Genomic DNA, 14,485 nt, shown 5'->3' with positions numbered 1-14,485 from the left:
TCAAATCCAAGCAGCCTGCTCAGTTCTAAACAGAGCTCTCCTGGTGAAGCATTCAAGCCTGACAGTGTAACCATACTGAAATACATCCAAATCTTCAGTGCTGTTTTTATTTGAAAGAATTTTCTGCTTACACCAACCATGTTATTAACACTTGAAATAAAAACAGCACATAAAAACTCACACAGAGCTCACTACTCTGCAATATGATTGCATTTAAAATAGAAATGTCACAGGAATATTTGCACTCATTTCAGAACTACCCAAAAGCTTAGCTACACTTGATTTCTTCTCTGAAGAACTGTACGTATCTGATTGCCTCTCATTCTCTTTGAAGAAAATGCATTGCTTTACTCTTTTTAACATATTCCTTCAGCTTTTAAACTATTTAAGTGCAGTCTGGTAATTCTATGAATTTTGTCTTAGGCTGATGCAGGAGCATTACACAACTTCCAAACTGCTCACTGAGATAGCACAGGGTGAGGATGGAAACTTGTGTGAACACATGCAATCACTTGCTCAAGGCATGAGATATATATAGAAAGCAATTAAGTGATCTACAAAATGCAGTCTGAAAACCAGACTTTTTTTTTTAGCAGAAACCCCCCTCCCAAACTCTTCCTTATGTTTTTCTTTCTAATGAACTCCCATTTTCTCTCAGTTGTAATTGTGCTGGTACCTTAATTTTTGCCTCCTTTCCATTCCAGACTATTGTGGAAAGGGTAATTTTAAGTTTCCTATTCCTTCTGTTACTCAGGTGAACATGTGCATACATGCTACATGCTCCTCAGCTTTCCCTTCAGCACATCCAGGCTGAATTTTCCTCCTTTCTGTCAAAATGTTCTTTGGCTACCAAAAGAAGCCTAAAAATACACATACAATTCCTCCTCTTGGCACTGGAATTTTCAGTGCACTTTCCCTCTGTGTGAGCAGTTTCAGCATGAACTCCTGCATTCAGCTTTTACCCTCCCCAACCTGTTCTGGGTTGCAGTCACTTTCATTTATTTTCCTTTCCCCTCCCTCACCCAGCAGTTCCTCTGCTCTTTATACTGTGCATGTCAACCCTAACCAGCAAAATTCAAAACTAAACAAAAATGGAGTGGACAAGGTAGGTAAGAAATCAATTGCATCAAATCTGAAAAATTGCTGTGAAGAGCAGAAGGTTGAAAAGATAAAGATGTCTCAATTTCTGTTATTATTCCCCAGGATGGATGCATCTGTACTTAAAATCCTTTTAAGTCCTGGAAAAATGGAACAAGAGTGGTGTTCCAATTAGAAGTATAGCACTAATGGGAGTTTGGAGTGTGCTGAGAAACCACATGGTATGGAAAAGATGTAGTCTTGTATTTCCTGTATCAGTAATAAAATACAAAATCAGATTTAAAAATTATTTGTGTTGTGATTTTAATGACTGTAGCAAAGCAGTAAAATTTCTAGAGCTCAATGAAAGTAGCAATGAAGTGTTAAGTGTTTGTATTAATTTAACTTATTAGGGAAACAAAACATAATAACCTGGGAAAACAGCCAGAAGTTGATACCTCTGGACTCAGTGTGCAATAAGTATCAGTGAATTGATTCAAGTCCTAGAAATTATGGTTCTCCCACTTTTTGTACTATTTTTATGTCACTGGAAATCCTTCCAACAGACATTTAAAATTGTCCCACTATGCTTCACTGGACACATTTTAACCTTCCTGTAGTTGGGGAAGAGAATCAAAGCCAGAGACAACTCAGCATCTGAAGCACTATGGTAAGTGCTTTTTAAAGCAATTTTTAAGTGCAATTTTTAAAATGTCTTATTCAGATTTTAAATGCTGTTTGCTTGCAAAAATCTACATTGCCAACACCCATCCTGGATAAACTAGCTTGAAATTGCAGCTGGACAGATAAAATTTGCAATTCACCATAGAAACAGTAATTTTCTTTCCCACTAACTCATAACTCATTTCCCAGGAGGGAAACCCAGAGAGAGACAAAGAGTTAAGCATTAGTTATGAAAGACTAGTATGACAGCAAAATAAGATTAAAGGCTGACCTTCTGAAGTCCTCCATTCTCCTCCACCAAAGGAGGAAGAGCACTGGTGCTGTTGGTAGATGGTGGTTCGACATTGTAGTCACGAAAGCAGCAGAATAAGGTGCTAAAGATACTTCGACTCCTCTGCTTCTTCAAGCTGATATTACATTGGGACACTAGGGAAAAAAAAAACAAACAGCAGAGAAATAAATTCATGCAGCACAGACCTGGTTTAGCAGATACACAATGGCTGAATTCAAGATGCATGGTTATTACAGCAGAATTGCTTCATAAATCTTAATGTAACCACACATTTTTCCATCACACTGAGACCCCTTTCCTTCCATTTCAACACTTTTTTTTTCCCTTGTCAAACTTCCCTGACAACATCAGCCTCTCACTAACCAACCTGGACCTCTGCACAACCAAGGTCTTGCCACATTCAGGCATTATTCTGAATGCCTTCCTGGAAATAGCCAAAGTAGATGCTGTAAATGACACGAGGTGACTTGCTGCTAAAATACATAGAATCATAGAATCCTAGGGGTTGGAAGGGACCTCGAAAGATCGTCTAGTCCAACCCCCCCTGCCAGAGCAGGGCCACCTAGAGTACCTCGCATAGGAACGTGTCCAGGCGGGTTTTGAATGTCTCCAGTGAAGGAGACTCCACGACCCCCCTGGGCAGCCTGTTCCAGGGCTCTGTCACCCTTACAGTAAAAAAATTTTTCCGGATATTCAAATTGAACCTCCTATGCTCCAATTTACACCCATTACCCCTTGTCCTATCACTGGTCACCACTGAGAAGAGCCTAACTCCATCTCCTTGACACCCATCCAAAATGGAAGAGATGAAATGAATGCCTGGACATATTATCTAGCCAAATACACAATGACATGGGGAATGTCTGAACTCCTGCAAGGGACAGAAAAAGATCTGAGACCTTTATGAATTTCCTGTTACTGTTTGACAGCACTGGGGGACAGAAAACACCACAAAGGCAGCAGCTCTGGCTGCTGGAACAAGTCTGGTGTTACTGAGTGAAAAAGTCAGGACTTCTAATTACTTGCTTATTAATCTAAAATGATTTAAAACCCTCCCAAGAAATAACAAACCAAACCCCTTCTCCCCGCCAAAAAAAGCAACAACAACAAAACATTAAAAAATTACATTCAGGTCAATGGAAGCAAGTGGAACATTTTTAAGGACTAAAAAGCATAGGTAAAATCAACAGTTTGCAGGAGAGAAATGCACATAACCTCTGCAGTCACTTCCCTAAGAGTCAATATGTTCAAGATCTGATTGCCAGGAGATTAAAATAATAATAATGAAAAAAAAAAAGTTGGAAAAACGTTTTAGAATATTTTAAGTAACACTTGTTTTGATCACTAAGTATCTTCTCAATCTGCTGCTGGCTCTAAGGATTGGTTTCCTCCATCAGAGTGCAATACCCAGCAGGTTCAGCACCCTGCCAAGGGGAGGGACACTTCTCATCTTGTGCCTTCTGCACAGCCCTTTGCCTTTGGTGTTTGTCTGCACCCCTGCAACACAAGGCACTGAATGCCATTGGTACTGAGGACATCCACATCAGGAGCATCTTGTAAATAAATGCCTTACTACAACTTACTATAACTACTACTCTGATTACTCTGGCTAAGGCCCTCCCATTGAGCAGAGGAATATTTTCAGACTACAGAGAGCAAAAGTTTCCTTTTAGGAGTCAACAAATTATTTCATTTAAAATGCAAACAAACAAGCCCAAACAGGTTATTCTTTTTTGCACAGCTATGCAGCAGAGCATTGCAAAGTAGCAGACTTTAAGAAGTGGATTTACACTGAGAAAAAAGGATGCTATGAAAGGTGCAGCACCAGTTTTGCAGCACCCTACACAACACAGTTTATCTAGATTCTGCATTAGAAGGAACAAAACTCTTTCCCTATCCCAAACTTAAAAGGGTGAAATACTTATTAAGTCCCATTACACACATCAGTATAGAATTCACCACCTCCCTTCTGATACTTGCCAACATACCAAGGTCAATCAAGGCATACAAGTAACACAATAATTGATATATAAAGAAAATTTCAGTGGGAGAAACAGACCAAATCTCCCCTGGAATAATTTTGGGATACCACTGAAATGTGTGGGCATTGACAAGAAAGTCTCATGGTGCAGATACTGAGTGAACTTTCAAGCATTCTCTGAAACTTAAAACAGAATCTTCTGATTTTGATACAGAACATCAGTATTTTCTCCTCCTAAAGCACCTGCAAGGTGTCTAACAGGTTCAACAGTAATATTCTGTTCTCCATACAGTTTGCATTTCCCTATTTGCTAGGATATTTTTCCACCTTAAGGGGTTGGTCATTAATTGCTGCTAATAAGGAATAGTGTCCTGGTACCAAAAACCTCAGTAAGTTGTAGAAACTTTCCAAAAGTACCCAGATAACAGAATAAAAGTCAGAATAATAGCACAGATTTGCATCTGTCTGTGTTTAAGGAAGCGTTTCATTACTTTTAAGACCCTTGTAAACTGAAACCAATCTCATCACTGCTTTTCAATACTCCAGTTCAACAGAACACAGATGCAAATCTCTGGCCACTGGTGGGATGTGATACAGTAAAAGGCACGTTCTCTAAATAGCACATTCTGTTTTCAGCAAGTTTGCAGAAACACACGTTTACAAATCCCCAAAGGATGCCTGTGCAGCTCTGAAGGACTTTTTCAACACAGCACTCAAGGCTCAAACTTGTTTGTTGCAACAGATCATCCAGACAAAGAACTCTCTGACCCCCTTAAACACTGCAACATGCTGATATTTGAATGGGAAGCAGATTGCTGTGTGCCCTGTTCCCTACAGCTGGTGCCACAGGAACCTCCCTCATAATTTTGTTTTCAGCCTCTACTTAAAAATCTGACTGCAAATAATCACATTTGAAGGCTTAAAATAGAAAAACTCTGACATTACGGGTATCAGAACGTTTTGGGTTTCCCTGGACTTCGTAAGATACAAGAATGGAATACAAAACTTCATTCTGCAAACAATTTTTATGCTTAAAATGTCCTTCCAAGGCCAAGATTGCATTTTTTTGTAATAAAGTCCATTTTGTATTCTACAATGGGTTTAAAGTTGGTCTTCAAGCAGGATCAATTTCTGTGAAGTTAATAAAAAGTTAAGAGTGTTAAGCAAGAAAAACTAATTGCCAAATGTTTGCATAAGAAATGTTGCAGAATACTCCTGAGCCTTCAAGGGGTTACTGAATACAAACTCCATGGTAGGCAAAAATTTACCTAAACATTGCTGTTTGTCCTCAAACCTCATAAAGCTGAAGATCAGACCCTGGATGGCCCAGATATTTGAAGTGCCTGATAACCAGATTAGAGGATGAAATCTCTATTTTTAAAGAGAATCTCTGCCCAGGAACAACTCGAGTGTTTTAACAGAGAAGGTGATAGCAGGGATCTGTGTGGCCAAGAGACACTTCAGCTCCTCATCTCCAGCAATTCCTCAGGTCTGCTTTTAAATTCATGAACTGGTAAAAAGCCTCAGCTGCACACCAGATGAATAGGAACAGCACAACCACTTAGGAACCAAGAGTTCTATTTTTTCAGCATAAAAAGGCAGGAAAAGAGAGTAAATAATGTGCAAACGCTCAAAAAGCACTCAGAGAAAAACTACTGATTTGGCCAAATCATTTAAGAATTCTTGTTTTCCTTGAAATTTGTTAAGACATCTAAAATGGCCACTTGTGTTTGCTGAGTGAAATACTTGTTCTAGGAAAAATATTCCTTCATGTTGTTTTTAATCTTGGCAATGTTGCCACTCATAATAGAGTCGTGTTTCAAGCAGGTCTTTAAAACAACATCAAAATTTGTAGAGAGATATCTGGGGGTTTAAATAACAGAGGCTCTACTGTGACTTAATCCATTACAACTTTGGAGGCAGCAAGGTTCTCGAGTGGCTTTATGTGCCATGCAGAATTAACACACACAAGGAATTTCATATGGAGAAAAGATTTTGCACCATTATCTCATTTTAAGCAACTATGGAAGTGTTGTGCATCACAGAAAATGGTTTCTCCTTCCTTAGTTGTACTGGACCAAAGGCAATAGTTGTGCTGTTTGGTACTTTTTCTTTTCTTGAAGTGCTGACAGTACAGACAGGTAACATCTGTAACCCCAAAAATGTCAAGAAGCATTAGTATTGAAAGATTGCCATAAATTCAAGCATTCTGGATGCCAGGAAATTTTAAAGAGGGAAAAAAAAAGGCAGAGGACAAAACTCAAGTGTTTCTTGTAAGCCTCTAAGTAAGACCAGGCAGTTATGATAGCAGAGCAGTAAACTCAATTATCTAAACTGCATGTCTGAGCAGCATCCAGCATCTGGAATTCAGAGGAATTTTTTCTCTCCCCCTCCATCTTTTGAGAGTTATAACTCTGCTTTCTGGAACTGATTTCCTCCAGCATCCACTATTCCCATTGCCCCAGCACCTCTGAACACTGAAGACAACTTCAAGTGACCTTTTCCAATCCTAAACACTGCATACCACACACTCAGACACTGCATACCAAAAAAGCCCAGACCAAGTAACTTCACAGGATGAAAGCATGTTAGCCATGGAGGCTGAGGAGATTGTATCCAGCAGATATCTGCAGAGAAGTTGAAGAAACAAAGCCAAACTTTCCCTTAGCACCATCCTAGATGCACTGAAACAGCAGTTTAAGGGCTTCCTTACCCAACTGGGTATGCAACAGTCCTCAAATAATTCTTCTTTTGTGACTTTATCCCACCACGTTTTGAACCCTACCCCAAGTTTTCATGCCAAAAGCATCCTGGGGCAAGAAGGTCCCCAGCTCAGCCAACAGCTCAGCTGTTTCTTTGTACCATCACTAATTCACATTTTTGAGCAGGAGGAGGGGGTATAGAACAACACACAATATCCAGGATGAAAGGATAAAGCACCATGAATTTATCCACCCACACAATGCTTTGTTCTCCTACTTTTCTAATAATTCCTAATGCCTTATTTGCATATTACAACAATGTGCTAATGTGATTTTTCAGAAGATCTTGTTATAACATCAAGATCTCTTCATTAGTAGATATTTCAGGCTTCACTGCCAATGCAAGAATTCTTATCTCTTCCCCTGCAGAAAATTCTATGCATATCTGCAGTTATTTTCATCTGCCATTCTAGAGGCCAACCATTCCAAATCATGTTGCCTTCCCACGACTCTTCACAGTTAAGTTTTAAATCTGTATACAAGCTGTACATCCATGCACAGATATTCACACCCATGCATAAACAAATACATTTTCCCTTACAGTTTTTGCTGCCTTATTTCCTTCTTCCCTTTTCCATATAGCTTAAGACTACACTGAAGAGCAGACTGCACAGATCCCTGTGGAATTTCTTCCCCGAGGATCTCGTGGAAGTCTGCAAGAGCTTTCAGGGAAATATTTTGTGAAATTACATGAATTTCTTGAAGATTATTTGCAAGCAGGGTCAGAAACAGGAACACAGCTCTCCCTGCCAGAAGGGAAGTCTCTCTGGTCCAGATTTCCCCTGATGTGAAGGTGCCAAGTCTCACCTAGAATTTCCAGATGCTCTTTTGAGGCATTTCTAAGGACAAACCTCACTGCCTGAAGTCTGTGCATGGGTAAGTTATTTCTTGAATTGCCTGCAAGTTTCTGGAAGTCAAAGATGGTCCACAGAACTGTGCTTGCCAAGGTCTTGGGGCAAGTACTGATGAACACACAGCACCCCTAAGCCTGAGGATAAAGGCAAGTTTTAAAATAAATCACTGTAATCACAAAAGCTTGAAAAGGAGATACCACACTGGGTGCTGATACAGAGGGAACAGGGAGAAGAAAAACACAAAAATCCACCCCCAAAATGTTACAAATGCTGTAAAATAAATCAATACAAGAACATGCTAACTCAAGGATCTACAGCATCTTTTCCAACCTCCTTTCACCCAAAGCACCCCATGAAAGCAGAGCATTGTGCTGCTGTTCTCCCTTCAGAATATTCCCAACAGCAGCACAAGTTACACAGTTAAAGAAAAAGCTTTTCCCTCCTGCACTGCATTCTAAAAAAAGTTTACTTGAGGGCTTCTCCCATCAGATTTTGCTGTAGTTATATGAAATTACAGACTGTTGCACAGCCACCACACAAGAAACCACCATGAGATGACTGAAGGGCTCCTAATGCAGCCCATCCCTCTGCAGCACATGAGTGAGCTAATTACTGCTGATTTTTTCCTAATTAAATGAATGCAATAGCCAGTCCCCTCTAATAATATAAACTGGGTAATGAAGAGACTTTCCATGTGCTTAGAGAACTTGCTAAATGCAATAAAATGAACATCTGTGTATCATGAGCCCTCTGCTAACAAGTTTGTTTACAATACAAAATGGAATGATGCAAGTCAGAATAAAGTGGTATTAAACAAAGTCTTTCTTCAAAAGGCAGCAGCTTCAAAATTTATACATGATTAAGAGATACATACTTAATCTTCCTGAAATACTAGGAAATGAATATTTTGTATCCTACATGACTCAAACAGCAGAACACTTTGTTTATACAGCTCCTACTTTTGGGATGTATTGCCCGGGATAGAAATTATTTTACAATACTCAATGCCAAATCTGCACTGGATAACCACATAACTTTGGTTTTAAATGTCATCTGCAGCTTATCATTGAAAGGTTTAGTCTTCCATGTGACCTTTGCAGAAAACACAGCAGTAACAGCAACTTCACCTACCTGAAACAACCCTTCCCCAGTCATGTATAAACCAAGCAAATTGCTCTGTTCATATTCAGCATCTTATACCCCAAAATTATCTTCATTTCAACTGAAGCTAGCAACTCCTTTCCTCCTCCAAACATAATTAAATCAACTTAAGGTTTTGGGGTTTTTTTCCATTGAAACTGTTTACTTGAAGGGAGGGATCCCAGGCTACTTTAGGGAAAGAAAAATCTTTCCAAAACATTTATCTATCCTCCCACCAAGCCCCTTCCCAGACACTGCATTAATAGACTGCTCTAGAATGGAGCTGGTGGCATGGCAATAACCAAGTAACTTACTTTTATTTTTGAGCTAATATCTTTTTAATCTTACTTTTAATTTATTTAACATAGGTCACTGCACTTGGACCTGAAAATGCCAATATAATTTATGAACTTTTAAGAACTTTAAGAAAAACTGAACTTTACCATCATGTTTTGGAAAGCAACTTCAGATGTTGGACCTGTATGCTAAGATTAAATGGTTACACAAGAACATCTTATTCAAAGAGAAGTTACCTACTGGGTATCAGAACACCAGAGTTTGCTTTCCATACCTGCAAAATTCCTCTAAAAATACCCTTTCACATAATACCTGGGACAAATGGAGAAAAATCATTGGGATGAATATTAATTCAAGCTCTATGAAGGAAAAAGACCTCTACCTAACCAAAGCTTGTGAAACATTTTTGTTGCAGCAGCTTGAAGAACTTCTTTTGCCCTACATACATTATTTATTCCAATCCTCAAATCTGGGTGAATTAAATACGTGCCATTGCTGCTGGATGCCCATTTTCTAAGGATGAAAAGCAGAAAAATTCTGAAGTTCCTTTTCAAATAGATGACTGACAACTCAGCACTGCTGCCCCTCTGCAAGGCTGTGATGCATCAGGAGGTACAGCAAATAAAATGTGCAGAACTCTACACGGGAAGCCTCTTGACTGATAAGGAGGGATAAGGAATCATGAAAAGGCTCCAAAGAGCATATGAACTCCATGGATCCCGAGTTCCAAACCCATAAAGCAGTTGTTTCAGTCTGCACACTGAATTTTGGCTCGACATCCACACAGATTGATGGAATAGCCTTTGTATCATAATCATCAGGCTCTCACATAAGCCATGATTTGAACACCAATGTCTTGCAGCATTCAAAAAAAAAATGGGGTGGGTTGCTACCAGGAAATGCAATGTTAAAGGACATGAAATCTGTCAAAGGCCAAACTCCTTCCTCTATTCAAGCTGCAAGACTGAAGTCAGATCCATTGCTTCAGGGGCATCCGTGGCATGATTAAGCTGAAAAGTTAAGAACTTTTTTAACAACCTAAATAACCCACTGGACTATGTTCTGAGCTAAGTACCCTCTAAGCTGAAGTATAGATTTTGGCCAGGTCCTTTCATCCCCTGGTACTTGAGAAGCCAAGCACAGCTACACCAAAAGCACTTCCAGTTCTGAGAAGCAGCAGCTGTAGATCTGTATCTCCAAAAAAAAAAGTGAAAAGCAGGGTGTCCCTGTGAGCTAGGGAGGAAATAACTGACCCTTAGCACTTTTGGTTTTGTCCCTCTATTGCTTGCTACTGCAATATCCAGAGACAGAAGATGGCTGAGAACACAAAGCAGAAAGGAGATGCCCAAATCCAGGAACACCTCTGGCAGGATGAGCCAAGGGGCTGCTCTTCCTTTTCCTTCTATCAAGTGAAGAAGAAGAGAGTGTTTAAGCAGGAGCTGAATGTGCTCACCCAGCCTGCTCTGAGCTAGAAAAGAACCTCTTGGCTTTTCCTTGGTACCTGTCCTGTGCTGGAAACCATCCACCTGGGCAGCACATGGCATCCTGCAAGAGAGCATCATGGCCCAAGGGCCTGTAAAAGGTACCCTGGTCTTCAGGGCTGCCCTGTGTACACTTGCTTCCTTTTCATACAGGACTAAACAGCTGCTGAACACCCTAAAAAAGATGCTATAAGGATATACAACTTTTAAAAATGCATCCATGGACATATACACAGCTCACCATTAAGCCTTTCCCTAACATTTGCTTTTTTTTTTTTGAGAAATGCCACAGCACTGCATATGTTCCAGAGGAGATTATGGATATAAGTTCTCAGAACATGCAGCTGCTTTAAAAAAATAAATAAAATTAGAAATAAAATAAATAACTAGCCACACACCTCCCCTAAGTTGCACTTCCAGCAGCTGGCAGTCTGAAATGCAAACAGAGCTGCCACATGTACAAAGGAGCAAAGCTACATTGAAAAGAAATATAGATTCTTTTTTTAAGGAAAAACCCCTCGTAACACTTTCACCATACACACAAGGCAAAGATGCAGCACTGGAGCTTAATATCCACTGGGAGAAGTGACCAAGCTCAAAGCTTTTGTCCTTTTGGTAAAAGAAAAGACTTCACTATTTAAGCAAAATTAATGCAATGCCAAAGCAACTCTCTGAAACAGTTTAAGGGCAAAGCAAAATACAGCAAATAATGCAAAAGGAGCTCCAGTAGCAAAAGATAACCCCTGTTTTTAACTGGATGGAAAAACCAGCTAACTGCACTACACAGGCAGCATTATAGAGATGAATTATGCTACTAAATAAACATAACTTTTTGCAGTGACATTATGGAGCCATCTCGCTGCACCTACAGTGCTTCAGAGCCACAGGAATTTATAAACAGCACAGAAGCAACACCCAGAGAATCTGACAGACTGAAAGCAGCAAAACGCCGTGAAGATTCATTTAAAAAAAATATATATATTCTCGGTTAAAAAAAGGAAAAAAAGAAAAAAAAACCCAAAACAAAACAAAGAAAAAGAATAAGTTTAAAAGCATTTTAGAAACTGCAGCACTTCTTCGTTGTTTGAGCTGCTGGATCTGGAGATTTTCCCAGCACTGAGGTCTGGAGCAGCAGTTGAACAGGAAATACTGCGCGGGCTGTGCATGCATTACATTCCTGTCCCGCCCCGAGCAGGCAGCCAACAAACAAACCTTTCTTCTAGTAAAAGAGGGGGGGGGGAAAGGAAAAAAAAAAATTAAAAAGGCAGACTGCACAAAGTTCACCAGCAGATGTGGCCCATGAATCCAAACCGGCCTCTTCTGCTGATCAAAAGAATTCGATGCCTTCGCAGCACTGGGGAATGTCAAGGTTTTGTGAAGCTGGATCTGCAAAGACCTTTGAAGATCCAAAATCTGCAATGCTGAGCTTCAGGAGGGTGCTGGAAGTGAGCAGTAATTACATGTATGTCAGAGGGTTTATTTTAAGTACCCCCCACTTTTTTTCTTTTTTGCCTTTTTTTTTTCCAACCACTTTTCTCGTGTTTTCTTACAAGCTGCAACAGAACTGAAATGAAGCATTTCTGTTGCCAGAACTGGATTTTCTATAGAAAAATCCTTGCAAAACAGGGGATTATTTTATTTCCATTTTCTGTGCAGCACTAAAGAGCAAGGACTCAGCACTGAAGTTTGTCTTCGACCCTAAAGTAACAGAGTTAGTAACCAGTGCGTATGTATGTGGATCCTGACTCTTCTGAATGGCTCCCAGGTGGGCCCCCTTAAATCCTGGAAGATATTTAATAATAAATTCTTAAAGACTTGGGAGGGAAGGCAAAAGAGAAGCAAACACATGGAAACATGAGCAGCACATGGGGTCAAAATGGCAGAATCTGGGAGTCTGTTAGTCACGGCTGATACCCTCTGGCATCGGAAGAGGATTAGAGTCAAAATGGCAATGAAGTAAATGTAAACAAGCATGTGTTTATAGAGCAAAAATATGTACAGTATCCAATCTACTCTGCCTGGGATTGTGCTTACGTGTAACGGGGTGGGAAAGGCAGAAAAGAACAACTCACCCAACCCTGAGCAGCTAAAACACCGGAAAAGCGAGCGAGCAGTGGGCACAGCCCAGGCTGTCAGCTCTGCTCCCCACACATTAATGACACCCAAAGCTGCTGGAAAATAAAAAAAAAAACCCACACCAGTTTTTATTTTACTGGTGAAAAGAGTGAAACAGAGTGAAAAGCCCAAGAAAAGCACATCTGCAGAGCTTTTTCATGTTACACACAGCACGGATGTACGGACAGACACTCGCCCGTGGCACGGACACACACCAGGCCGTGTTTTCCTTAGGAAGCTACACCATGAAATCAGTGTGAAGATATTGAACCTGCAAAGCCCTTTTTTCTGTGCTCCAAGAGCACTATACAGGATGTAAAACTCCAGGCTATCCACTTGCCCCATGTATTTTACCCAAGCAATAAATGTTTCAAGTCGAAGAGTGATCTAAACCTAAAGAATATTGCCAGGCACTGTATCTCTAAGCAGCTCATTTCCTTATCAACTTCGTTCAGCTTAATTAACAGATGGTTGAGACCTCTTTTTTCCCCCCAAATGGCCAAATAACAACCTGAAGTTGTGAAGTTAAGCTGAGTTTTTTTCCTGTCTCTTGCCACAAACAGGTCCCACACCATAGGTAAGAGCACTGGGGTTTTTTTTGACTTGAAAAGTGTAAAACAGGCAGTTCACCAAACTCAAAAGGCGGAAAAATTCTTCTCTCTTTCCTCTCAAAAACATGACTACACTTCCAATCAAGCCTTTACCAAACCCTCGCTCATCTGGGGAGAATAAGCTTAATTTACTTCTCCTAAATATAGCTGCAAGATGTTCCCATAGAGACAGTAACATGCCCAACTGCACTTTTTGCAGCAAGTACTTCAGCAAGACATCAAATCTAGAGTATTAATCTATTTTTGCAAGCTTTCTCACCTCTTTCCCAGGAACAGCTCTTCTTTAACAGATTCATCTTGCAAAAATGCTGTTAAAGGGTGCTTCCTTGCAAAGAGAAGTCTTGTTTCACCATTTAGCCCTTACAAATTTTTCATTCACTCCCTGGGGATATTTCAGGACAGCCTCTGAGTCTTGCTCCTACCAGTGAAATCACTCATCCAAAGATATATCCCTAATAGTAAAAATAAAACTAGAATTTTTTTTCCTTTTTTTTTTTTTGCCTATTTGCAATTACCAGTTATTTTGCCCAAATCACTGCTGTTTTGTTGACACTGAGTGCAATCCTCATAAAACATCAAATCTGCACGAAAATAATACACATTTAAAATGGTGTTCCTGGCAACACGTTTGACAGAACCAAAGCCACTTAAAAACAGTATAATTCATGGAAAAGACTCTGTCTTAATGGAGTAAGGAACATGCATGACTACTTATGAAATATTTACCTTCTTTCTCTGGAACAAAAATAGAAGTTGCATAACATCAAAAAGACACTGACTTTAATAGAGATGCTGTTACTTCAACCAGTTACTGGTTTTCCCCATCCTACCTGCCCCTCCCCAAATTTCTCTGTATTATGAAACCCAGACACAAAGGAAAAAAAGAGGAATTCCACCCATTTGGAAGAGGAGACTTTGTCTAGATCACTGTATTACCTTCGGTCATTAATTTAATCTAAAAGTAATAGCTGTTTCTAATTACAAAAAAATGTTCTGGAAAGCAAAGGTTCAGCCAACATACAGCTTTTAGTACATGACTTGAATCCCGTGCTTCTGGGAGCAAAATCAAAACATCAGATTTTGATTATCAACATCATTGTTGCATCTTCAGTTTTGAGGGTTTCTCAAGCAGGAGCCCTGCAGACACTTGAGGGTCTCTGCTGGGACAGAAACTGACTTAGGGGAATTGTT

General features: G+C 39.9%; 1 protein-coding gene across 3 annotated transcripts in view; it reads right to left on the bottom strand.

The window, feature by feature from the left end:
* The window catches only part of CTDSPL (CTD small phosphatase like), an 84,130-nt gene that overhangs the window by 32,960 nt on the left and 36,685 nt on the right, over window positions 1-14,485 (bottom strand). For all 3 annotated transcript variants that reach the window (XM_030444540.1, XM_008502208.2, XM_008502209.2), the window contains exon 2: window positions 2,033-2,187. In XM_030444540.1, coding sequence (XP_030300400.1) covers window positions 2,033-2,187 — 155 coding nt within the window. The remainder of the gene's footprint in view (window positions 1-2,032; window positions 2,188-14,485) is intronic.

This window comes from Calypte anna, chromosome 2 (genome assembly GCF_003957555.1).
Source record: "Calypte anna isolate BGI_N300 chromosome 2, bCalAnn1_v1.p, whole genome shotgun sequence".
NCBI lineage: Eukaryota > Metazoa > Chordata > Aves > Apodiformes > Trochilidae > Calypte > Calypte anna.
This window is presented reverse-complemented; position numbering and strand designations above follow the sequence as displayed.